This window comes from Chenopodium album, chromosome 25 (genome assembly GCF_948465745.1).
Source record: "Chenopodium album chromosome 25, dcCheAlbu1.1, whole genome shotgun sequence".
Classification (NCBI taxonomy): Eukaryota; Viridiplantae; Streptophyta; class Magnoliopsida; order Caryophyllales; family Amaranthaceae; genus Chenopodium; species Chenopodium album.
The window spans coordinates 4,782,834-4,810,208 of NC_137858.1; the positions used below are offsets into that span (position 1 = coordinate 4,782,834).

General features: G+C 36.1%; 3 protein-coding genes and 1 pseudogene across 3 annotated transcripts; 2 read left to right on the forward strand and 2 right to left on the reverse strand.

The window, feature by feature from the left end:
- Positions 1 to 522, reverse strand: LOC145613054 (uncharacterized). The gene has a single exon (XM_081668114.1). The coding sequence runs from the start codon at positions 520 to 522 to the stop codon at positions 1 to 3; it is 522 nt and encodes a 173-aa protein (XP_081524240.1).
- A 1,281-nt stretch (positions 523 to 1,803) lies between these two features.
- LOC145613162 (putative magnesium transporter NIPA4) lies at positions 1,804 to 8,699 on the reverse strand. Its single transcript, XM_081668225.1, has 9 exons — positions 8,099 to 8,699; positions 6,655 to 6,711; positions 5,656 to 5,746; positions 5,408 to 5,568; positions 5,113 to 5,240; positions 4,850 to 4,987; positions 3,687 to 3,779; positions 2,376 to 2,481; positions 1,804 to 2,279 (listed from the first exon to the last, which is right to left on the reverse strand). Exons 1-9 carry the CDS (start codon positions 8,256 to 8,258, stop codon positions 2,176 to 2,178), a joined length of 1,038 nt encoding a protein of 345 aa, XP_081524351.1. The 5' UTR covers positions 8,259 to 8,699; the 3' UTR covers positions 1,804 to 2,175.
- Positions 8,700 to 12,513: 3,814 nt separating this feature from the next.
- On the forward strand, positions 12,514 to 14,248 carry LOC145615510 (uncharacterized). Its single transcript, XM_081670585.1, has 2 exons — positions 12,514 to 13,624; positions 13,728 to 14,248. The coding sequence occupies exons 1-2, from the start codon at positions 12,598 to 12,600 to the stop codon at positions 14,201 to 14,203; spliced, it is 1,503 nt and encodes a 500-aa protein (XP_081526711.1). The 5' UTR covers positions 12,514 to 12,597; the 3' UTR covers positions 14,204 to 14,248.
- A 5,881-nt stretch (positions 14,249 to 20,129) lies between these two features.
- Positions 20,130 to 22,331, forward strand: LOC145614931 (uncharacterized; annotated as a pseudogene).
- The last annotated feature ends 5,044 nt before the right edge of the window (positions 22,332 to 27,375 follow it).

Sequence of the window (27,375 nt, forward strand, 5' to 3'; positions counted from 1 at the left end):
TCAATATGACCTCTTCTTTGTAGTTTGTTGAAGAACAAAGAGCCTTTTAAGAACCTTAACTAAAAGCAACATACTTGGTTTCTTACTTTTAGTATTCTTCAAAGCACTTGTTCTTACTAACTTGAATGGTGTAGGAACACAACCAAATTGCACAACTTCATTACTTCCCTTAGGATAATTACCATGAAATTCAATCATCCTTGGATCGCGCTTATTTTTGAATAATTCCTCATAATTCAAATCCTCCCAAAGCATGTCCATCTTCTCTTGATCTTGATCATCATTAAAATTATTGCCACCCAATTTTGATCTTTTAGTCAAGCACTTTCCTTCTAAAAATGAGCAACTCTTCCTAGAATAAAAGTTACCATTTTCTGTTATTTTCGCGTTCTTGAGCTCTTTTCTTGCTTCTTCATAGGAAGGCGTAGGAGAGGCTGCAGGAGAGAGCCGCCATAAAGGAGGAGAATCGATTGGACTATTGTTCGGATTCGTGGTAGGGAAGGTGAACTCATCTATTTCCATTTGCTGTAGATGATCAAGTAGTTCTTGTAAAGAAATGGTGTTTTTTTTAAGGAAATGGATTTGGTTTTGTTTTGATATTTTAGAAGCACAAGTTTTAGTAGTTCAACTGCTATGAAAACTCAAATGATTTAGCATTCTTGGTGAATGTCATAGCTGTTTGTTCTAACACATATATAGTGTAGGGTCCCACAAAGAAAGAGAACTCAACTCTAAAGTCCATGATTTACCTTTTGCACAACAGCATTTACCAACTTAATTATTTTTTTTTTTTTAAAAAAAAGAGAGAGAAAATAGTTTTTATTATTTTGGGTTGGACTAATGTCAATGCTTTCTAGTGTTATAGAGTGGAGAATTTCTTGCCATTAGGTCTACAAGTCAATACTAATGCAACTAAAATTAATAGACTTTATCTTCTTTTATCTTTGAAGTTTGTACTAATTATCTCCTACACTAGTGGTAGTACAGGCGTACACTCAATTGAGTAATGATTACGGTGACGGTGTTTGATCTTTAAAATTATTTCGTGCAATGCTTAGACCCTATTCTTTTCAACTTAAATAGGATCACTTCAAACAAGTATGATATAAAAATTCAGTGAATAATAAAAAAAATTATTTCGTCCCGTAACATTAAGTTCTTTTAATAAAAGATCAATTGAGGAAAACGTCTAAATTTGGTTATTTTGCACGTCAGTTAATTACTTTTTTTTTTTTTTTTTAGTACACTGAGAGTAAATAAATTTCTGTATCATGATATAGTACAACAATGACAAAATCCAGTACATGGAAGAAGTTGAGAACAGACAAGAATAGTGAAATGATTTTGCTTTGTATAAGAAGAAATCAAATTCCATTAAAAAAAGTTTGATACAAGTTATCACTTGATGTGATTATTTGTGGTAGATTTGTTTTTAAAAGCTATCAGAAATCTAGGAATATCTGTGCTACAGCCATCTGTAGAATTTGGAGGCGTCCCTCATCATATCAAAAATGTGTGGAGATATTCACACCCTTTATATATTGCACTCGAAAGTGACATAATAACCCAAAGCAAGGTTTATGTGAAATGATCGAAAGAGGAGTTACTAACCATCAATGTCATACCTGCATTATAATGTACAAGGAAGTTCACATGATTTCTCTTTCACCATTCTGCTTTGTTCAAAGTAAGAGGCTTCAGCTTGCACGATTTATAACTGTGACGTGCTTGAAATGCATATCACAGGGGCATTTCAGGGACATTTTGGAAATTTGAAAGGTGACATCATTGGGATCTTGTAGACATTAACAAAAATGAATGTAATGATTAACTGAATTTTTATCTTTATACACCCCTCGAAACACACTCGAGTCTAAATTAAGTTGTATTGAACAATCTTAATTATCTACAAAGCATTCATCATCCTTTCATCAACCACTTAAAGCCCGAATGAGATTTCTTATAATTGGTTGGAGGGCGAGAGCTCATAGACATGTGCATTAAAGCAAAGCAGCCTGATTGATTTCAATCCTGAGTTGTGTGCTTCTTGGCTGAGCGGTTGATATTTTTAATCAGAAAGAATGGGAGCTCAGTCACTTGAACTAAAATACGTGAGAGCCCCGACTCTAATGATATACCATAGGGCGCTTGCAGATTTTGAAGCAACATGCTTTGTTATGATGTACGAGCTAATTCTTGGTTCACCAGAGGGGCACCTTCAAGATCAAATTCCTCCATGTTCGAGTGCTTGGGAGTTCGTGAGAATGAATATGATGGGCCTGAAGAAGGGAAAAATCAGATGAGAGAATAATAGATATAACAGACAAAAAAAGTAGAAAAAAAATCCCAATGAAAATAAGTGAACAAGGGCATACTATCAGTCATGTCCTTCGTTTTATGCAGAAGAAAAGTTCCTGCCAGAATTGTTACAAATCCACACATCTCTGTGACGATTTGACTGCCATTTTGTCCAGCCCAATCCTGCATAAAAACCAAACCTAAGTTCAATCTGGGAAGTGGGAATAATAAAGATACTTCAGACTTTAAAAGGTCTTGTGCTTGCGAGATAGAACAAAAAAGTGGTAAAATGGATTGAGAAGCACTTATGCACATATACTATCACCCATCCTGTCATACTGCCCCTCAACGTAGAAAATCTGAACACTAAGTTAAAATCAAATCATATAGTTTTCAACCCTATTTTAATACTATAGCCCATCCACTTGAAGGAAGGATGACACAATTTAGCACCGATGAACAACTTCAATGCCAAATTCTCTCTCAGAAAGACCACAGTTCATTTAACACTATTCAGCTCCTATCTCTCCACAATACAAGCATAACAAAGGGATACACACGAAAGAAAAAGCCTGGACTGGTCAATGTGAACTGTGGCAAAATTAATTGTGTAGCTTCATTATCATTAAGCAAACTTGCAAAGCAGCGGTTTCAGAGCCATATACTATTATTTTATAAAAATTGACCAGGTTTCACTTTAAAAGCTTTACTGGCAGTAAGATCCAACAAACTAAATCTTCCCATATCTGAAAAAAGTACATCTTTTCTTGACCCTATGTGTCAAGTTGTTGGCATCGACCAAAGGAAAACGAAAAACCCCACTTTGACACCCCCCCACCCCCTCCCCCCCCCCCCCCCCCCCCCAAAAAAAAAAAAAAAAAAAAAAAAAAAAAACCAAAAAAGGGTCAAAAACCACCCCCAAAATAAAAATCAAGGGTCGTTCACAAAAGTTCATTGTTCTGGCACTGGTATATTCTGCTGGTCTTGCTAATTTCCAGGGGAATACAATATACCCTAAAGAGCGTGTGCACTGCTAGGTACCACATTTTCCCAAGTACATACATACAAACTAACCAATATAATAACTCAAAGAGATTGTACTGTCAGGAAAACATCCCACGTTCAAGCACAGGGATTTAGACACATTTTTATTGCAACTACACTACGGGACCAAGTAACAAAATGTAACAATATGGAAACTGGAAAGGCTGCTTGCACCATTTTTTGCGAGCTGCTGCACTTCATTCTAATTTTTAAGTTCTTAGCTTGCTAATTACTATTTATAAATACATCTATATAAGGAGATCAATGCTAAATCACAATCATTTAACATGTTTCTTTCCCCTCCAAGCATAACTTCAGAATTCAGTCCAAACAAGATATGTTACCTTAAACATAATAACACTAGCCACAATGGTAAAAGTCGTGAACATCACATAGTATATAGGTGACACCAAAGCCGTGTTGAAAGTATCAAGTGCCTGCACATGGAAGACAAGATCATAATCTTCTTCCAGTCGAGTCAAAGAATAGATGATAGAAAAAATAACAATGTCATACTCTATAAGTCTACATAATTACAAAGACACAAACAACAGCATCATGAACACCAAATCATAGATAAAATGCAACGTGGAGTATCAATATAACATGGAGTGTAACATCAATTTTACAGTGTAAATACATTAGAGTTAAAAAAAAAAAAAGCAACCAGGGGGAGAGGGATATCTTTCATGTTCATTAACAGTACATTATCTTAACAGAGGTAAAAACGCAATCATCTCAAGATGTCCAAAAGGCTAAGAAACAAAAACTAACATGTAAACTTTATCTAGCGACTGATAAGACCATAGACATTAACACATACCCAACTGAACAAGGAATTCAAAGATTTCTCATAGATTCCCAAAGTTAATGTTAACATGTAGGCATTAAAGCTCTCATAAGCATTTCCAAATAAACTTAGAAAAATAGCTAATATGGCAAATAGCTTGGACGGATCAAAGTACTAGTTCAACGTAATTCAAGGAGCACTGGTTTCAACATTGAGGAATCACATCAAATGGATTGCAAATAAGGAAGGGGAGGGGGGACCTAAGAGTGGTTATCGACCACGAGGGCTTGCAAGTGATTCAAAGTTAAACATGTAAGTTGCCAAAAGTTGAATGATCCTTTGTTGAAGACAAGAAAGGAGTTTAAAAGTATGCAACCATCAATATCAACTACGATTTGAAACAACGCATATCTAATTTCCTTGTCACGTTGTACTTTCTCATTTGCAATACCAATGATGGATATGAAGGTTTAATAGTCTTTTTTCTTTGATGGAAGCATATAAATATATAAAAAAACTAAAAAAAGGAAATGTAGGAACATGTCACGAGGTCAGTAGAAGAAAAAAAGATTTTTCAGTCACCATTGCAGCCCACTAATTTCTTTCATAACAAACCAGGCCACAAAATACGTGTTGAGTACGTTCCAAAGATAAATTCAGAAAGCTAGCATCTATCACCAATCATACATCCTTCACAATATAGCATAAGAAGATTACCTTGTTTAAATAATTCATTTGCGTTATAATACAAGATACCACGGAAATTGCAAATACCCATGTTTGAGGGTATACCAGCTGATTCATTCCTGAGAATGTCAACTTCAGAGCAATTCCAAGTGCTTTAACACCCATGACCTGTAGTAAAAAAGAGTAAAAACTTGTCACAAATCATTGTTATAAGAAAAAGTAAAAAGCTATTACAAAATAATCCATATAAACATTGTAAAAAAAATGAAGGTAGAAGAATGCCACCTACATACCGACAAAGACCCCACAAGCGAACAAATTCCAATATAGACCATCACATGAGTCTGCCCATATTGTGGGACATAGTTAATCATGAGGAAAAAAACTACTAATAGCACCAGAACTGCATATGCAAGGAAACCTGCAAAAAAGAATGAGAGTAACATTTAGGTGTGGTGGAATCTCTAGAGCCAGCACACAAGAACGTAAACATAAGTGTGTAACTGAGGTTTTCATATATGCTTTGCCAGTTTATATTTTATAACAATATCAGATTGATAGATAATCTAGATGGTAACAGAGTAAAACCTGGCTCTGTGGCTAGATCCCATACTTCTGCAACAGACTCAATTTGGCGCTCTTGTGGTGCATGCAAAACAATCGTTATTGAGCCCACAACACATAGTATACAGCCAAGTATCCCGAACATATGAAGCCTCTCTCTCAAAATAATATGTGCAAGGGTAGCACTAAAGCAATCACATAAGCAAACACTTCAATAAACAAAAAATCAACATATACCTGAAAAACAAGCCTGATTGAATCCAACTACTTACCTTATGATGATACTGACTGCACCCAGTGGAGTCACTAAAATAGCTGGTGCAAAAGCATAGGCTGCAAAATTAGCAATTTCCCCAACAACCACTGCAGCAAAATCATTTAAATCAGATACCTTAAAAAGCAAGGGCTTGATGAACAAGTTACAAATTCAAGTCCTTAAATGGGCTGACCACAAGAAGTACATGAAAGTAAATGTGTGAAATGAATAAAATGACTCGGGTAAAGAAAAAAATCATATAAGAACATCTAAACTATGTGAAAAATGGCAAAAACAAATTAGAACAGCTCATCTTAGCAAAAAATGAGAATATCACCCTTCTTGATCACTAAATATCTATGTTACTCGGACTCGGGTACCCATGTCCAGGCATTTTGTTAAAAAATTCTATGATTTTGAACTAAAATGAAGTGTCCAAGTCTCATACTCATGACCAAGGGTTGAGGATCCGACACGGGCATTTGAGTAAAATGAAGAGTCCGAGTAACAAGTAAATCCTTCCATTCAATGAGTTAACAGAATTCTTGCAGAGAAATATTCAAATAGGAGAATAGGGCTAGAACCGCAAGAAAGCAAGAATGGACAGACTATCCTGATACAAAAACAGGCTACATAACGTTTTCATCTTTTACTAGTGAAAAAAATATATCAGACTTGCAAGTGGAGTACATAAAATTGCAGGACAGTTGAACATGAATATTATCAATAATAAGGCAGTAACAGCCAAAAATTTATTTGACATTCTAACATTTACATAAATGAATATTTTAATTTCAATTATATAATCTTCATTATTTTCAGACCGCCAAGTTCAGATAAAAGAATGCTTTCTCTAACCATTAAGGGAATGGAAAAAATAAGACGAAAGGCACATCACAACTATAGATAATACTAATGAAGGTGGGAATGGGAAATATCAGACGAAAGGCACATCACAACTATAAATAATACTAATATAAAAAATAAACATGATGCAAAAGGGTAATGCACTTACTAGTTAACATGCCAGTCCACCAAAGTGGCTCATATAAGTACGAGTAGCCTCCACTACCTGCAACGATTAAAAGGAAACAGTATCATCAATATGTATTGCAGATATCAACTAACATGGACATAATGAAATATAGGTATTACATTGGGCCAGTTATTATAATTGTTAAGATCAGCAAAACCCATGTTCTGTAGCATCTCACAACGGTAACACACACACACACACACAAATGATGGTCACGTGTCTATCAGTCAATCATCAAAATAGAAATAGAAATTTGATCAATTTTGTCAAATGCCTAAAGAATACTCAAGAACAGCAATGCAAATCTTACCAACTCACCATAAACAAAACCACTCCTCCGGTGCAATGAGCTATTCAGGCAAAAGGTTCAAATTAGGCATAAATCTTAGGTTAAAGAATTAAGTTTAGAGAATTCCTCAAAACTCCTGACGTAATTGCAAAACGAAAAAATTAGCCTCATTCATTTACACAAGTACCTGTTTATGGGAACCGGCACATTTAGCATGAAAAAAGCATTGAAAGTTCCATTAATCTAGCCCTTCTATGTAAAAAGCAACTTATCATAAACCGTGTAGGAAGTAGTTACATAAAGAGCCTTCTAGTACACAAAAATTGAAAGGCTAGCCGCTAGTGGAACTTGATTTATTTCTAATGATGTTGAAATTCTCATGCTAGCTTGTAGCCTAGTACAGTTGCACCCAACCAAACAAGGTGTAATAGACCTAATAGTGAAGTTTGCATATAAACAAGTTAAGCTAAGCACCACAATCAATACAATGGACTTTGTATGATTTCCGTTCCAAAGAAAAATCTTTATTTCAGGTAATCCCCAAAGAATGTCAGAGTTCCTAAAACAGTAACAACTCTCGTAAGTTCGCTTGATTACCATTAATAAAATTTACACCTTGAATAAATCCCAACAAGCCATACTAATTACAGAGCTACAAACCAAATAATTCAGAAATAAATGCACTCTTTTTACCTGATATGGCATTTTATTACACATTATATATAGCATTTATCACAGGGAGGCGGAGTTTATCATTCTTTCAACATTATACTGCTCATTATCACTACAACAACCCGGCACCGATTCCACGTCATCAAGGTCTAAGGAGGTCCAATTCACAACCTCACCCCTAACCCATGAACACTCATCCAAACTTCAACAGTTCTAAAACCCGGAAAAGCATAAAATGATAGAAATGCCCAGAACCTCAGAATCCAATAAAATCCAAAATGCCACAAATTATCCCAAAAATCGTAGGCAGTAAAATCAAAAACCCTAATTCAAAATAGCATACCATTGCAGAAAATGGGGAAAGTATGAGCAAATTAAATGTATTAAATACAAATCAAAAATTAGTGTATACAATTAAATTTGATGTATCAATAACCAAATTGCAGAAATTAGGATAAATACCTGCTCTAACGCCACTAGATCCGGCTTTCTTCAACCCTTTCTTCTTGACAATAAAACTAGCCCCAATAAAAAAACTGGATGATAAAGCTAAAACCAACCCTTTAATATTATCAGAAGACATCCCATTATAAGTTCCAGAAGTTTCCCCAGATTCTTGCATTGCTCTAGATATTCAAGACCCTGATTTCCCTCTCCAAAACACACAAACTACAATTGATACAGTGTAAATAAATGGGTGATGAGTTCAATTACTCAACCCAGAAAATAAGCATACAAAACCCCAGTTTCAGAAAATCAGTATTGTATTCGAGTTCAATCTTGTTCGAACCCCAAAATGTTCTACTCTTTTTTGAAGAAGTTAAACAAAAATGTTTGAAATCGCAGAAATTGAAAGAGGGAAGAAATGGTGGGATCTTAGAGAAGGTTGAGAAGTAGGGAATCAGGGTTCAGGGGAGATCTAAGTGAAAGGAACCGACATTGATTGCAGAATTACAGAAGGAGAAGAAAGAGAAAGACCTGCTGAGAGACACAAAGAGACGATGGGTTAAAGGGGTTTTCTCACTTTTTTCTTCTTTTCGATTTTTTTTTCTTTCTTTTTTTTTTTTTCAGTCTGTCATTTGAGAAGAATGAAGATCAGGGTGTTAAGCTGTTAACATAGGGGGTGGGGCACATGTGTCAAAAACCGATCCGATCCAATAAGACCAAATTCAAAATTTAACGTTTTTTGATACAATAATTCAGCAATCAGCATAACTCAAATTAAAAATGAGATTATACACACTAAAATGACTTTGAGATATACTACCTCTGGTTCAAATTACTCGCAACTTTGGAATTTGGATCAAAGGTAGTACTTGTAATGGCTAAATATTATAACAAAACCAATAGACTATATGAACATGACTCTAAAAGTCTAGAGAGTGAAAATACAAAATTTCAAGTGCAATAAAAATTTTCTCGGAGTTAAAATTAGAAAAGGTTAAATATATTAAATTATTATTTAAGTTGGGTATGTTGAAAAATTAAAAAAATCAAGAAAAACATAACTAAATTACTGTGGGAAGAGATGAGAGAGCGAAAGATAATTTAAAATGAGACAAGAGGATCATTATTAGGCAGTTAAAATATAAAATCACGGAGTATTTATTTCTTTTACTCGAAAAAATTCATTCTTGAACTTTTCTCTTTTATTGTCTTTCGATTTTCGACTCCTTTAGCACTACTTAGGGTCTGTTCACATTTACAAAACTGAGCTGAACTGAACTGAACTGAATTGAGCTAAAATGAATATTTTATGTGAGAGGGAAATTAAGAGCTAAAGTGAACTGAACTGAAATTAAGTAAATGTGAACAGACCCTTAGAGGTGCCAATTCGTTTATCCTCTAGTATTGGTGCAACTATTTAAAAAACCACTTGTCAAAAATAACTACTCGTACAAGAAACCAGGAGTGTGGATATACAAATACACTAGTCTACTACGAGTATACTAGAAGATATAATGAGAACACTACACATGAGCCCAAGTATAAGATTTTTCACAGTATGTTTCTCATTTATTTCAAGTCAAGTCATCCTTTCAAACACGGCAATACTGTTATTTCATTCGTTCTGCCTTTGCTTCTCTTCATTCATCTCCCTTTTCTCAGTCTCAATATTATTTATATAGCGCCATTGTCACAGTCGATGAAACAAACACGTAGTTGAAAATGGGCATTGCCATGAACTACTCGTCGATTTTGTTTGTGTTTATTTTGTGGAGTATGTTAGTGTTTTCTCAACAATCTTCAACTCAAAAATCAGTCATGCTCAACCTCTTTCATTTTCTCCATAATCCAGAAAACTATTATGATTATGATTATGATGATCTTTCGACTCTTCCCAAATGGAATGCAAGCACAAACCCATGTAGGTGGGAAGGTGTGATATGCACCAACAACTCTGTTACCCAACTCGATCTCACCTACTACAACTACTACATCAGAAATTCAAGTGTTATATCAATTGCATGCCAAATTCAATCACTGCAAGTTCTTGATGTTTCCTACAACTATCTAGATTCAATCCCAGATGATTTCATCAGCATTTGTGGCAAACATCCAAGGCTTGAATCTATAGACTTTAGTTGGAATCATATTTCTGGAAATTTACCTAGTTTCAATAAAGGTGGTTTTACCAGCTTAGAGTCCCTCGACTTGTCTCATAATTATCTGAATGGAAGCATTGGAGCACGGTTTGATGGGTTGGTGGCTCTCAAAAGCTTGAACCTTAGCTCTAATCAATTGACTGGGTCAATTCCTAGCTACCTTTTTGGAAATTTGAAGGGGTTACAAGAGCTTGATTTGTCACACAACAGATTCCAAGGCAGAATTCCAGAGCAGTTTTCTAATTGCAACAACCTGAGATATCTTGATCTCTCTTCCAATAACTTGACAGGTACGATCCCTGCTGATCTTGGTTTGTGTGAGGCGTTGTTGTCTTTAAACTTGGCGCGCAACTTGTTATCTGGTGAACTGCAAACAGAATTGGGTAATCTGAAGCAGCTTCAAGGGTTGTTTCTTGAGATGAATAGCTTTGTTGGTAAGATTCCTCATGAATTTACACAGCTATCCAACCTCACACACCTAACTATCAGCCAGAACTTGCTAACTGGTTTAATCCCACCTTTTATCTCAAACTTGACTAACCTTAGATATCTAGATTTGTCACACAACGAGTTAAGTGGTTTAATACCCACAAATATTGGTAACTTACATTCATTGATTGAACTTCACTTGAGCAATAATCTTCTCGTTGGAAAAATTCCTCTCATGCCCCAAAAATTACAGATTCTGGACCTCTCCTCCAACAAACTTTCAGGTAATAACATCTCAACATAATTTATATTGGATTTCCTGCTATGCCACCTTTAGTGCTTGTTAATGTCTACTACAACCTTTTATATTCATGAATTTAACTGGGTTGTTTATTTCAGGCAATATTCCAGATACCCTTAAAGGCATGTCACAGCTCTCATATTTGAACTTAGCAAGCAACGAATTGTCAGGGGATATACCCTCTCAACTCGGGTTCGGTCGTCTCAGCTATCTTGATTTGTCCAACAACAATCTATCTGGACCAATTCCAACCACGATACAAATATTTGGATATCATACATTTGCCGGGAACACTAACCTCTGTGGGTATCCAGTAACAAACAGCTGTGACATTGCGGAAGGAGAAGATGATCCATCCATACAAGAAGAAAATGAAGGCAAAGATAGCTTTTATATAGGGCTGTACGTAAGTATGGGTCTTGGATTCTACTTTGGATTTTGGGGAGTTTGTGGCACTCTCGTATTAAAACATTCTTGGAGACATGCCTTCTTCAACTTCATTGACACCGTTTATAACAGAATCTATGTAACTATAGCTATTTATGTCGCCAGATTTCAGAGGAAGTCTCTGACATAAAATTGTAGTCTGTAGTTTCTCATCAGCTCTTCATTTTGGATGCAGCTACGTATGTTTTCGTGATTCATATTAATAATAATGTACCAACTTTTTATCGAGCTTGTTAAGTTTTATTTCCACCAAGTCTTGGACTAATGAAGAAGTAAATTTGACAGCATAGATGATCTTTGTTTCCCCTGTAAGGCTGTAATTTATGAGCTGATTTCGTGATTTTAATCAGTTCCCACTTACTTCCCAGATATTAGTTGAACATTTACTATTTCAGACCAGCTCCACATACTAATAATTTCATGGCCCGACCAATGTGGAACTCTTCAAAGCGTGTAAATAATTACAATAATGATTTCAAAGTGTACAAATTTTGTAACTGCACCATACAAGAAGTAAACTCTGAAGTCTTTGCCCTTATACTTAAAAGTCAATCCAAGAATATTCAACGGTTCGACCTGTCAAATACGTCTATACATACTATTCTGCATGCCTTCTCTTTAATTTTCTCATCTGCATTCTCTCACTCCCACTGTATTAAGCCATTGTCATTACTAGTTTTCAACCTACATACATACACACACTTTTAAGTATGGAAACAAACATGAAAATATACGTCACCATAAATTTGTTCATTTTGATCTTGTATCTTTTCTCGAGTCCATTATTAGTTTTTTCACATATATCTCCAACACAGAAATCTACCATGATTTCTCTATTCAAACTTCTCCCGGATGACAAACCCTTTATCAATTGGGAGCCTAGCACAGACCCATGTAGTTCATGGAGAGGTGTAACATGCACCAACAACTCTGTTACTCAACTCGATTTCTCTGAAATTTTTATCACCAATTCAAGTGTTATATCAGTTGCATGCCAAATTGAGTCACTACAAGTTCTTGATATTTCTCAATCATATCTAAGTTCAATCCCAGATGATTTTTTCTCAAGTTGTGGCAAACTTCCAAGTCTGAAATCGGTAAATTTCTCTCAAAACAAACTTTATGGTAATCTAGCATCTTTTAGAAATGGTGGTTTTGCCAACATAGAGTCCTTGGACATGTCTTCTAATTTACTGTATGGAAGCATTGGGAAGCATTTAGATGGGTTGGTGGCTCTCAGAAGCTTGAAACTTAGCTCGAATAACTTGGCCGGGTCAATTCCTAGCAATCTTTTTGGAAATTTGAAGGGGTTACAAGAAGTTGATTTGTCATACAATTATTTCCAAGGCAGAATTCCAGCAGAGCAGTTTCCTCATTGCAACAACCTGAGGTATCTTGATCTCTCTTACAATAAGTTGACAGGTACGATCCCTGCTGAACTTGGTTTATGTCAGGAGTTGTTGTCTTTGAACTTGGCCAAAAACAGGTTATCTGGTGAACTGCCTGCAGAATTGGGTAATCTGAAGCAGCTTCAAGTGTTGAACCTTAAGATGAATAGCTTTGTTGGAAACATACCTCATGAATTCACACATCTGTTTAGCTTGAACCGCCTAAGTATGAGCTGGAACTCGCTAAGTGGATTAATCCCACCTTTTATCTCAAACTTGAGTAACCTTGAAAACCTGGATTTGTCAAACAACAAATTAAGTGGTTCAATCCCTCCTATCTTTAACTTGACTAACCTTGAACACCTGGATTTGTCAAACAACAAGTTAAGTGGTTTAATCCCATCTTTTATCTTTAACTTGACTAACCTTAGAAACCTGGATTTGTCAAGCAACAAGTTAAGTGGTTTAATCCCTCATTTTATCTTTAACTTGAATAACCTTTTATACTTGGATTTGTCGAGCAACAATTTAAGTGGCTCAATTCCCTCTTCTATCTCAAACTTGCCAAACCTTGAACACTTAGATTTCTCAAACAACAATATAAGTGGTTTGATACCCAAAAACATTGGTAACTTGAATTCCCTCGTTGAAATCCAGTTAGGAAACAACTATCTTAGCGGAGATATTCCTCCCATGCCTCTAAATTCAGCATATGCTCTGAATCTCAGTAACAATCTTTTCCAAGGAAGAATCTCACCATCACTTTTTAAACAGAATTTTCTGAAAATATTGGATCTCTCCAACAACAGATTTTCTGGTAATATTCCAATCTTTTCTTTTACTGAAATGTCGAGTTCAATATTGTTGCTGTTGCTGCATACATATCTTCTCTAACTCTCATAATCATCATACAACTTCAGGAACCATTCCAGCACCTATTGAAGACATGCAACTCACGTATTTGAACTTAGCAGGCAACGAGCTGTCAGGGAACATCCCCTCAATGCTCGGGTCAGAGAGACTACTAAGTTACCTTGATTTATCATATAATAATCTGTCTGGCCCGATTCCATCAACGCTGCAGAAATTCAAATTGAAAGCTTTTGTAGGCAATCTTGAGCTTTGTGGACAACCAGTTACAACCAGCTGCGGTATTGTGGAAGGAGGAGATAGCTCATCGAAAAGAAAAGTAGCTGAAAACAAACACTTCTATATAGGGTTGTACGTGAGTATGGGGCTTGGATTCTACTTTGGATTTTGGGGTGTCTGTGGTACTCTTGCATTAAAACATACTTGGAGATACGCCTTCTTCAACTTCATTGACAGCTTATATAACAGAATATATGTAACTATAGCTATTTATGTTGCCAAAATTCAGAGAAAGTCTCTGACATAAATACAGTCTGTAGTTTATCAGATCAATATTATTGATGCAGTTGTTAAATAAGCTAAGCTATGTTTCAATTATTAGTAGGAACGGTCCTCAGTTTGCTCATAACATGACATTTGGCCTTATTTAAAATATTCAGATAGATTACAGGTTTCTGATATATTCAATGGAAAGTTGTTGATCCAGCAGTCTATAATATGTCAAAATATAGCATACAAATGGAAGAAAATATGTATCCAACATATCCTCCCGTTTTTCAAAAAAAAACACAAAACAAAAACATATCCTCCCATATTCCTTAACCGGTGAATGGAGAAAGAAGAAACTTCAATTCAAATCCCAACTTTTGTTTGACCTGGAATTATTATTCCAACACTGATTTAGCACCACTCATTTAGTTACTAACCTCAATAGATCTATTGACTTGGAATTCTTGGCACTCATCTATAATTCAACACGTTACAACTTACAAGTACACGGCATCAAGGTCCTTCAAGCTGTTTGTTTGTGGAAAAAAACAAGAGGAAAAATAAATGTACCGTCATTTATGGTAGAATTGAAGGATAAGTTGTGATACTTTGATACTTGATATGTAATGTATAGGAATAGTAAGCAAGAGAACATGATAGTTTGAATGTTTGATACTTGATATATAATGCATACGTAGTAAGCAACAGAACATTTACGCTCTGCACAATAAGTCAATACACATGTACTAGCACCAAATATATACGGGTAATGCTGTATGTAGCCCTAAGGGTTGCGTATAAGCATTAAATACACTCTTGAAAATTATACAATATAAAATTAAAAATTCATGACAAAAACATGCGCAAATCAGTGTAATTAGTGTTTATATTTTTTTTTTAATTTTTTTTTATCAAAAAAGAAAAGTGTTTATATTTTTATAATTTCCTAAATTTATACGATTTTCTAGTGTAACTTTAATGCTTATATATAGGCAATATAGCCCTAAAGGCTATGTATAGCATTTCCGTATATAACAAGGCTAATACAAGAAATTACTTTTCTAGTAATTGTATTAAGATATAGACATAATTACTATTAATTGCACAATTTGTGAGAATTCCTAATTATTCAAAGCCAATCCAAGTAAATACAACCAACCTTTTAAAAACGCAAATACTCTTCTGTCTCCTGTTTCCTCCATCTCTATTCTTGATTTGACTCTTAGGGTATGTTTGGATAATGAAAGGGAAAGGAAAACAAGGGGAGGGGGAAGAAGAGGACGGAAGGGAAATAAAGGAATGGGAGGGAAGAATTGTGAGTTTTCCTTCTAAATCTTTCCATTGTTGAAGGGATCAATTTCCTACAATTTAATCCTCCATTTCTGAAAATTCTATAGTGGTTGTTTGAAATATCCGCGGTAGAAACATCCTTCCATTTCTCTCCATTTCCTTTCCCTTCCTTTTTCTCCATTTCCTTCAATCCAAACACACCGTTACTTCTGTTTGTCGTAATTCTTCTTTCTTCCTTAAACTAACTTGAAAATGGGCTTCACTATCCACTATTTGTCATTTCTGTTTGTCCTTGCTTTGTGGAGCTCATCAGTGTTTAGTCACCAATCTTCAACACAGAAATCAATCATGCTCAACCTCTTTCACTTTCTCCATAATCCACAAAATTATGCTTCTGATTATGAAGATTATATTTATACATCTTATTATTATCATAACTCTCCCAAATGGAATGCAAGCACAAACCCATGTAGGTGGGAAGGGGTGATATGCACCAACAACTCTGTAACCCAACTCCATCTTTCCGGCTACGAGATCAACAATTCAAGTGTTATGTCAATTGCATGCCAACTTCAATCACTGCAACTTCTAGATGTTTCCAACAACTTTCTATTTCCATTCCCCGAAGATATCTTCACGATTTGTGGAAATCTTTCAAACCTGAAATCTATAGATTTTAGTCAGAATCATATTTATGGAAATCTACCTTGTTTCAACAAAGGTGGATTTACCAACTTAGAGTCCCTGGACTTGTCTCATAATTCACTGTCTGGAAGCATTGGGGCGCAGTTAGATGGGTTGGTGGCTCTCAAAACCTTGAACCTTAGCTCTAATTACTTGACCGGGTCGATTCCTAGCAATCTTCTTAGAAATTTGAAGGGGTTACAAAAGCTTGATTTATCATGCAACAGTTTCCAGGGTAGAATTCCAGAGGAGCTTGCCAATTCCAAGAACCTAACACTTGTTGATCTTTCTTACAATAGGTTGGTAGGTACACTACCTACCAATGTTTCTTCAAGATTGGTTATGTTAAGACTAGGAAACAATTTTCTACGAGGATCAATCTTACCTATGTTGAGTGGCGTAGTTGACAATTTGGTGGATTTGGATCTGCAGAACAACATGTTGACAGGACCCATCCCTGCTCATCTTGGTTTATGTCAGGAGTTGTTGTATTTGAACTTGGCGCGAAATACGTTTTCTGGCGAGCTTCCAACAGAATTGGGTAATCTGAAGCAGCTTCAAGTGTTAAGCCTTGATCACAATAACTTTGTTGGTAAGATTCCTCGTGAAATCACACAGCTCTTAAACTTGAAGTACCTAAATATCAGCTGGAACTTGCTGAGTGGCTCAATCCCACCTTCCATCTCAGATTTGACTAACCTTGAAAAGCTGGATTTGTCAAACAACAAATTAAGTGGTTTAATACCCAGAAATATTGGTAACATACAATCCTTGATAGAACTTTGGTTGAACCATAATCTTCTTGGTGGGGTAATTCCACTCATGTCTAGAAAAATACAGATATTGGATCTCTCTTACAACAAACTTTCAGGTAATAACGTGTCCAACATTATATTAAGTTTTTCAACTTTCGATTAGGCCTCATTGTATCAAATGTTTTTGGTGAATGTCAAACACATACTTGGACAAATCTTACTTAATAGTATAACTTACCTCTAGATCAATTTCAGGTAATATTCCAGAGTTTCTCGAAGACATGTCACACCTCTCATACTTAAACTTAGCAGGAAACAGCTTGTCAGGGGGAATACCCTCACAACTTGGGTTTTGGCCTCTCAGGTCTCTTAATTTATCCAACAACAATCTATCTGGCCCGATTCCATTCAAGCTGAAAAGATTCGAATATGAAGCATTTTTCAGAAATCGTGACCTTTGTGGGAATCCAATGAACATCAGCTGCAGCGTTGTTGAAGATGGAGATGCCTCATCGAAACAAAGACAAAATGAAAGCAGAAGCTTTTATGTAGAGTTGTTCGTGAGCATGGGGCTTGGATTTTACTTTGGATTTTGGGGTGTCTGTGGCACTCTCATATTAAAACATACTTGGAGATATGCCTTTTTCAACTTCATTGACAGCTTATATAATAGAATTTATGTAACTGTAGCTATTTATATCTTGGTTTATGGATTAGCTGATCCCTGCTGATCTCTTACAATAAGTTGACAGAATTCCAGAATTGGATATATACAGGTATGGTATACTAGTCTACTACGAGTAAAATGAGAATACAACACATGAGCCAAAGTATAAGATTTTTCAGAGTCAATCCAAGTCAATTCATCCTTTCAAACACGTCAATACTGTTAGTTCGTTCGTTCTGCCTTTGCTTATCTTGATACACTCATCTCCCTTTTATCAGTCTCAATATTTTTTATAAACACGTAGTTGAAAATGGCCATCGCCATGAACTACTTGTCGATTTTGTTTGTGTTTCTTTTGTGGAGTATGTTAGTGTTTTCTCAACAATCTTCAACTCAAAAATCAGTCATGCTCAACCTCTTTCATTTTCTCCATAATCCAAAATACTATGATTATGATGATTATTATGGTCTTTCGACTCTTCCCAAATGGAATGCAAGCACAAACCCATGTAGGTGGGAAGGTGTGATATGCACCAACAACTCTGTTACCCAACTCCATCTCACCTACTCCAACTACAACATCAGAAATTCAAGTGTTATATCAATTGCATGCCAAATTCAATCACTGCAAGTTCTTGATGTTTCCTACAACTATCTAGATTCAATCCCAGATGATTTTTTAACCATATGTGGCAAACTTCCAAGGCTGAAATCAGTAAATTTTAGTGGGAATTCTATTTCTGGAAATTTACCTAGTTTCTAATAAAGGTGGTTTTACCAGCTTAGAGTCCCTCGACTTGTCTACCAATTTACTGAATGGAAGCATTGGAGCGCGGTTTGATGGGTTGGTGGCTCTCAAAAGCTTGAACCTTAGCTCTAATCAATTGACCGGGTCGATTCCTAGCATTCTTTTTGGAAATTTGAAGGGGTTACAAGAGCTTGATTTGTCACACAACAGTTTCCAAGGCAGAATTCCAGACCAGTTTTCTAATTGCAACAACCTGAGATATCTTGATCTCTCTTCCAATAACTTGACAGGTACGATCCCTGCTGATCTTGGTTTGTGTCAGGAGTTGTCAAACTTGACTAACCTTAGATATCTAGATTTGTCAGGCAACGAGTTAAGTGGTTTAATACCCACAAAAATTGGTAACTTACATTCTTTGATTGAACTTCACTTGAGCAATAATCTTCTCGTTGGAAAAATTCCTCTCATGCCCCAAAAATTACAGATTCTGGACCTCTCCTCCAACAAACTTTCAGGTAATAACATCTCAACATAATTTATATTGGATTTCCTGCTATGCCACCTTTAGTGCTTGTTAATGTCTACTACAACCTTTTATATTCATGAATTTAACTGGGTTGTTTATTTCAGGCAATATTCCAGATACCCTTAAAGGCATGTCACAGCTCTCAAATTTGAACTTAGCAAGCAACGCATTGTCAGGGGATATACCCTCTCAACTCGGGTTTGGTCGTCTCAGCTATCTTGATTTGTCCAACAACAACCTATCTGGACCAATCCCAATTACGATACAAATATTTGGATATAATCGTTTTGCCGGGAACGCTAACCTCTGTGGGTATCCAGTAACAAACAGCTGTGACATTGCGGAAGGAGAAGATGACCCATCCATACAAGAAGAAAATGAAGGCAAAGATAACTTTTATATAGGTCTGTACGTGAGTATAGGGATTGGATTCTACCTTGGATTTTGGGGAGTTTTTGGCACTCTCGTATTAAAACATTCTTGGAGATATGCCTTTTTCAACTTCATTGACACCGTTTATAACAGAATCTATGTAACTATAGCTATTTATGTCGCCAGATTTCAGAGGAATTCTCAGACTTGTTAAAACTGTATGCAGTTTCTCCTATTCTATGAATACTACCTGTTTTAGTAGGTTTCTCATGTTCTATGAAATACTTGTTACAGTATTATTGAATCATTGTACTCCGTATTTTAAGATTTTTAACGATGTATTCACGAGTGCATTATTTTATTAAATAATCTTCAACCGTATGTCTCACAAAAATTCTGAATCAAATTTCAACACACACTGTATTTTCACAAGTAACATTGTTATCAGTTTATTAGAGATCGAAGTTTCCTGTAAGCTGTAACATGGACACATTCAACAGTACAAATTATGTCAACGCAAGTAAATAGTAATGTATACAAATGGAAAAAAAAAATAAAAATGTGTATTCAAAATATAGGATAAAGAACTTACCTTCCTCCCATTTTGTTTGGTAAAAAGAAACTAAAATGCAGTAAGATAATCAATAAAATTCATAAAAACAGGAATACGTATTAAAAAACTATTCCGTATTTTTTTAGAAATTAAATCAGACTAATTACTCTGTATTTTACTCCGTACAAAGTATATATCTACGTAAATGCATGTGATGTTACTATCAGATGGGGTCATGCAGTTACAAAATACTAATCAACGTGGAAAATCCAATTCAGTCAATGCAACTTTAACAGGGAAAATCCAAGTCTTTGCCTGATTTTTCCAAGTCAATTCAACTTTTCAAACACGCCAATACTCTTGTCTTCTCCTTACCTCTTCTCCTTCTCTCACTCTTACCTCTGTCTTGCTCCTCTGTTCTGATTCTTCTTTCTTCATTCTTAATTCCTCCCTTCAAACACTAACATATTTATCCAACATGAAAATTGACAGCTTCACTTTCTTCTTCTTCTTCTTCTTTCTTTTCTTGAATTCGGTTTCTGCACAGCTATCTCCCACGGCAGAAATCGTCCATGATCAACCTCTCCGAGCAACTTCACAGTCAAGTGTCCTCTTTGTCATGGGATACTAGCAAAGACCCGTGTACATGGACCGGTGTGGCATGCAATAACCTCAACAGCTCTGTTGTCAAAATCTCTCTCTCTAGCTTGAAACTCACCAATTCCAGTTTCTTACCTATTGTATGCCAAATTTCATCTTTGGAGGTTCTTGATGTTTCCAAAAACCTCCTAAACTCAATCCCAAGTGAGTTTTTATCGAGCTGTGGCGATATTTCTACGCTTAAATCAGTTAATTTCAGCTGGAACAGAGTTTCTGGTTCTCTGCCTTCTTTTGAGAATGGCTTTACCAATTTAGAAGCCCTGGATTTATCTCAGAATTCGCTGAGTGGATCCATTGGGACGCAATTAAACGCGTTGGTGAGTCTCAAAAGCTTAAACCTTAGCTCAAATTTTTTCATTGGGTCCATTCCAACAAACTTCGGAGAAGTCAAGGGGTTAGAGCAACTTCAATTATCAGCCAACGAATTTCAAGGCACTATACCAGAAGAGCTTGCTGATTACAGAAATCTGACCGTTCTTGATCTGAGTTTGAATCAGCTCAACGGGAGTATTCCTTCCAAAATTCAGGAGCTCCTTAAATTAGAAGTGCTATTGTTGTCAGGAAACAGACTGAGAGGGGAAGTCTCTAATATTTTTTCCAAGAACACAAGGCTACAGAGATTTGCAGCCAACCGGAACGAGTTTTATGGTAGTGTACCATCTGGGATAACAAGGTTTCTGAAGAATTTGGACTTAAGTTACAATAACTTAAGTGGGTCAATACCAAATGATCTATTGTCACAACCAAACTTGCAGAAAGTTGATCTCTCTTACAATAGGTTGATTGGGACAATACCTGGGAATGTTTCTTCAAGTTTGGTTAGGCTGAGATTGGGAGGTAATTTACTGCAGGGATCAATTTCGCCAATCAATTTCAGTAAGCTTCAGAGCTTGGTTTATTTGGAGCTGGAAAATAACACCTTGAATGGAGCAATACCTGTTGATCTTTGCTCATGTCAGAAGTTAAGGTTGTTGAACTTGGCTGAGAACAATTTATCAGGCGTATTGCCAACAGAATTGCGGAATCTGAAGCAGCTTCAAGTTTTGAGTCTTCAGCTCAATAACTTTGTTGGCAATATTCCTAGTGAAATCACCCAGCTATCCAACTTGACAAGCCTAAATATCAGCTGGAACTCGCTAAGCGGTCCAATTCCTCCTTCCATCTCAAACTTGGGAAGACTTGAATACCTGCATGTGCAGGAGAACAAGCTGAGTGGTTCAATACCCATAAACATTAGCAGCTTGAATTCTCTGATTGAACTCCAGCTAGGGAAAAATCATTTTAGTGGGAGGATTCCTCCGATGCCCCGACTTTTGCAGTATTCTCTGAACCTGAGCCACAATTCATTTGAAGGGCGAATCCCAGAAGCATCACTTGATCTGATGACTTCCGTGGAGATTTTAGATCTCTCCAACAACAGATTTTCTAGTGAGATTCCAGACTTTCTAACTAGTATGCAGAGCTTAACATGGTTGTTACTTGACAATAACAATCTCTCTGGCGTTATTCCAGAATTTCGTAGCACTGTCATTGTAGATACCAAAGGAAATTCAGGTCTTTCTTATCCACCACCAAATAGGCCAAACACCAACCAACCTAATTCAAGTCACGTCAAAATTGCAGTGGTGGTTTGTGCAGCTCTCTTTGGTGGTTTGATTGCGATTCTTGGGATTTTTCTTTCATCGCGGCTATGCTGCAAGGTTCATGATGTAAAAGTTTACTCAAGACAACCAGATTTTCCCATCCTTCTGGGTGTAGAAAGTTGCATCTTAACAAGTGATAGTATAAAGAATAATGATAATTAAATCATCAAAATCATTATTAATTACCATTTATAGCTAGTGTAATCCTTATATAGTTGTATTACTTATTAACGGTCAATATCAGCATTTTAAAAAAAAAATTAAAAATTCATGATCACGGTTTTCAAATTGATATGTTGACTGCAGTAATACTCATTACTCATGGATATACCAAGGACTTCACTAACAATGGTTTAGATAAAAAAAATAAAATAAAATAAAAGGGACCCAATAAACCTAAATTATTTTCGGTGGGCAAAAATGGCATATTTTGGTATCAAAAAGGTAAGTTTTAGGGGTGATGTCGTAAAACTGGTAATGGTATTAGCAATTTACCTTTACCAAATTATGCCATTTTTGCCCCTGATAAACGATACTTCATATACTACCTCGGTTTTTATTACTCGCAACAAAGGAATATTTTATATCTCACAAATAATACCCCTATGTTACTCCTTTGTTGTGAGTAATAAAAACCGGAGGTAGTATAATTTGTTATTTTCCCCATCAACTGGAAACATAGTTATTGATTTCAGGCTAAAAATTCCACAATCAATCATTTTTCCAATTACGGAGTAGTTTAGCTCTAACAGTATAATTCAGAATGCTTCAAGCTTATAGCAGCAGAAGAGCAGAGACTAGAGCTTTAAGGGCCTGAAGAACCGCTTGTCAACTCAATAACCCTTCCCTTCGACCGTCGCCGTCACTCGAACCTCCTTCCCTTCCCTTCCCTTCCCCTTCCCCTTCCATCACCACAAAACCCAGCAAAATTAAATCCCCAAATCCAAAATTAAACCCTAACCCTTTGAGGTTTTAGTTATTTTGTTCCGGGCGAGTGGTTGCTCGTTTAATTTGATGATTTTTGTTTTTTATTTTTTTGTTTTTTTTTTCATCTATTTTGTTTCAGGCTGGTGATTGTTGCGCTGCGGTGACTGATTTGCTGATGTTGTTGGCGAAGTTACCGGACCTGTTGGGGGCCGTAGCAAAAATTTTGGGAGCCTGTTCCTAAATTCTAATTGAAAAAAGCGCCTTAATAATGTGAAAATTCCTCCGTTTTCGAATGATAGTCACTTTTGCCGTTTTTAGTGATTCAAAATGTTAGTTAATTTGTTTTTTTTTTTTTTAAAATACCATTAATATTTTTTTTTTTTTTTTTTATCAAAATTCTCTAACATTTGCAAAATTATTTGAGCAAATTTAAGTTTCATATGTACTTTAATGTAAATTTACTTTTTCAATGTACTTTCTTTAATTCTCTCTAATTCCCGTGATTTTTCTTCAAAAGTGATTATCAATCGGGGGACGGAGGGAGTACACTTTTTTATTTATTTACTCCGTATAATTTAGACAATGCACAATTTCTATATAGTATATACGAGTAGATACATTACAAAATGAAAATACTTTTGTATAACAATGAAATCAAACCACATACAAAACCGCAAATTCTATGCTACTCCTCCAAGTTTATAAAATTTATGTTATTTTAATAAGAACTTCTTGTTCTTTTAATTTATATGTTTTATTTTAAAATAAGTATATGTTATTTTATATTTGCAAGTTTTTTTTTTCCAATATTGATCCTTTCACTGTATTCAAATTCATTGATATGAACCTCTTATTATTTCAATTTATATATATGTTATTTTTTAAATAAGTACATGTTATTTTAATAAATGCATGTTTTTTTTTATACATGATGTTAAAGTAAATAAGTGAATAACATATTATTTTAGCAAAATAACACAAGGTTTTAAGCAAAATAACAAAAGATTTAGGCAAAATAACTCAAGTATATTTGGTATGGAGTAGTGGAGCACCGTGATCCAGGAGTATATAATACTAATTGTACAAAAGATGAAAAAGATTATATCTAACACAGTATAATAATAACATCATAATATTATATTTATAATAATATTGTCACATATACAATGATAACAATTATACTAGGGCCATACAAACAATCAAGATTTCAAATAAATGATATAATATTCTAACCCAACGGCCAAAAAAAAAAACAATTAAGATTCTAGCATATATAACAAGTTGCAAAATTAAAAAAAAAAAATCAGCCAGCTATGAAACTCGAAATAATAGGAATGATGAACATACTGCATAAATAAAAAAATATATAGGCTTGTAGAAGAATTAGAAACCAGCCGTACAAAAATAATTGCTTCAATTGACCTCATCAAAACCAGAAAAGATAAAAATAAATAAATAAATAAATAAAAATAAAAAAAAAATTACGAAAAAAAAAAGAATTAAAAAAGAGTGAAATTAATTGCTTCAATTTGTTTTTGTTTTTGTTTTTGTTTTTGTTTGATTGTGTATCAATTGGGATTTAGATGAATAGATGATTGAAGAATAATGGAAGATAACCCACCGTTTGATAAAAACTAGGGTGTACCGGTTCGAAGAGTGGGACCATGGAGGGCTTAAACGTAAGAGAGGGAGTGAAAGTAATTTGATCGTTGCCTTTGCATTGATAAACTTTGAGTATAAATACACATATACAAGAGTAATCTACGGAAACTAACTAGCTACAAATAAGGCTAGGATAAATACAATTACCAAACTAATTATATACAAAGTCAACTGAATATATTTGCATATATTCTAACACTCCCCCGCAGTCATAGCGGGAGGCTCACGAACGCTAAGACTGGCACGGAAATCATCAAATAGAACCCGAGGAAGTCCCTTCGTAAAAATGTCAGCAATCTGATATCTAGAGGGAACATGTAACACGCGTACCTCGCCTTTAGCGACCTTTTCACGAACAAAATAAATGTCCATCTCAATATGTTTTGTGCGTTGATGTTGCACCGGATTGCCAGAGAGGTAGATGACACTCACATTGTCACAATAAACAATAGTTGCTTTCTGAATAGGAGAATAAAGCTCAAGCAACAAGTTTCTGATCCAACAAGAATCGGATACTACATTAGCAACCCCACGATACTTGGCCTCCGCACTGGATTTAGACAATGTAGGCTGCCGTTTAGAAGACCAGGAAATCAAATTGTCATCCAAAAAGACACAATAACCTGAAGTAGATCGCCTGGTGTCGGGGCATCCCCCTCAATCCGCATCGGTATAAGAAACAAGCCTGCCAATGGAAGACTTATACAAATGCAAGCCAAAAGATAAAGTACCCTGTAAATAGCGTAAAATACGCTTTAGAGCACCCATATGCGCATTGCGCGGATCATGCATGTGAAGGCAAACCTGCTGAACAACATATGAAATATCAGGTCTAATAAAGGTCAGATACTATAAAGCACCTGCAAGACTCCTGTACTTAGTGGGATCCTCATATGGCTCATCCTGAGAGGCACTAAGTTTTGATTTCGTGTCAACAGGGGTAGGACAAGGACTACAATTTGACATGCCGGCCCTGTCAATGATAGAAGAAGCATACTGTTTCTGAGACAAAAATAGACCATCATCATTACGGGTGACAGCAATGCCCAAGAAGAAACTTAAAGGACCCAAGTCCTTCATTGCAAATTCAGAACTCATAAGATCCATAAAGTGTGTCCGGAGACGGTCAGTAGATGCTGTAAGAATGATATCATCAACATATAACAGAATATAAGCAGTATCAGATCCATTTCTGTAGATAAAAAGAGAATTATTAGATTTACTGTTAGTAAATCCAACAGAAGTAACAAAATCTGCAAACCGCTGATACCAGGCACGAGGGGCCTGTTTGAGGCCATAGAGAGCTTTCTGTAAAAGACACACATGATCAGGGTGATCTTTGTCACGAAAACCCATAGGCTGATGCATATAAACTGTCTCATTGAGATAACCATGCAGAAAAGCATTCTTGACATCCAACTGATGGATCGGCCAAGAGTGAGAAATAGCAATGCTAAGAACAGTGCGAATAGTTGCCGGCTTAACAACCGGACTGAATGTCTCATCACAATCAATGCCCTGTTGCCGTGTCTTGCCATCACCTACAAGACGAGCCTTATACCGCTCAAAAGAACCATCAGAATTCCTTTTATGACGAAATAACCACATAGAGCGAATAACATTCACATTAGGAGGCCGAGGAACCAAAACCCATGTTTTATTATCAATAAGAGCATTATATTCGTCTAACATTGCATTTTTCCAATTTGGGTCACGAATAGCACTAAACGGGTCCTTTGGGATAGGAGAAATGGAGGTTGTGGTCATCGTGTTTAGGTTGGAAAATTATTTTGGGTTAGGCTTATGAATACCATCTTTGGCACGGGTGGTCATGTGGTGGGTGGCCTGCTGATCTATGTGGTGATGGTGGAGGGTTGGAGTGGCGTAGAGTGGAGTGGTGTGTGGTATAGAGGTGGCAGCACGGGTCTGGGCTGGGGTGCCAGTACCTCGTGAGGAAGTAGCTAGCGGGCTGCTTTGGGGAGTGGGCCCAGGCTGAGTAGCGAATTGGGGCGAGCCCAATTGAAGAGGTGTGACAGCACCTGGTGAAGTGAGAGACGCTGGGCCAGAGAGAGAAGGCCCAGACGGAGGGGTAGGAGGACCAGGCCGCACTTGTGGAGAAGTGGGCTGGGCTGGTGTGTCATGCGTGGTTCGCAAATGGGGAGGAAGGACGGAAGGGGCTTCATCCAAGAAATCATAATCATTGTAAGTGTGTTTGTGAATTTTAGAGAAGGGAAACTCGGTTTCTATAAATTTCACATGTCTACAAACAATAATTTTGCCATTAGTTAAATCATAACATTTTGAACCACGGTGACTTGGTGCAGGGCCAAGATAGACACAAGGGGTGGAACGTTCTTGCAGCTTATTAATAGAGGTGGAAGGAAAAAGAGGAAAACATAAGCAACCGAAGACACGTAAGTCCGAATAGAGTGGATTACGTTGGTATAACACTTGAGTAGGGGAGTTATAACCTAAGACTTTGGTTGGAGTGATGTTTAAAAGGTAGGTGGCCATTCCCAAAGCATGATGCCAAAAGGAGTGAGGTAGGGAAGCATGAGCAAGAAGTGTCTGAATAATATTATTAATTGTTTTAATGTGGCGTTCGGCTTTTCCATTTTGAGGGGAAGTGTGAGGACAAGAAAGACGGTAGAGCATTTCATGATCATTAAAAAAATCTTTAAGAGTACCATTAACATACTCGGTGCCATTATCACATTGAAAG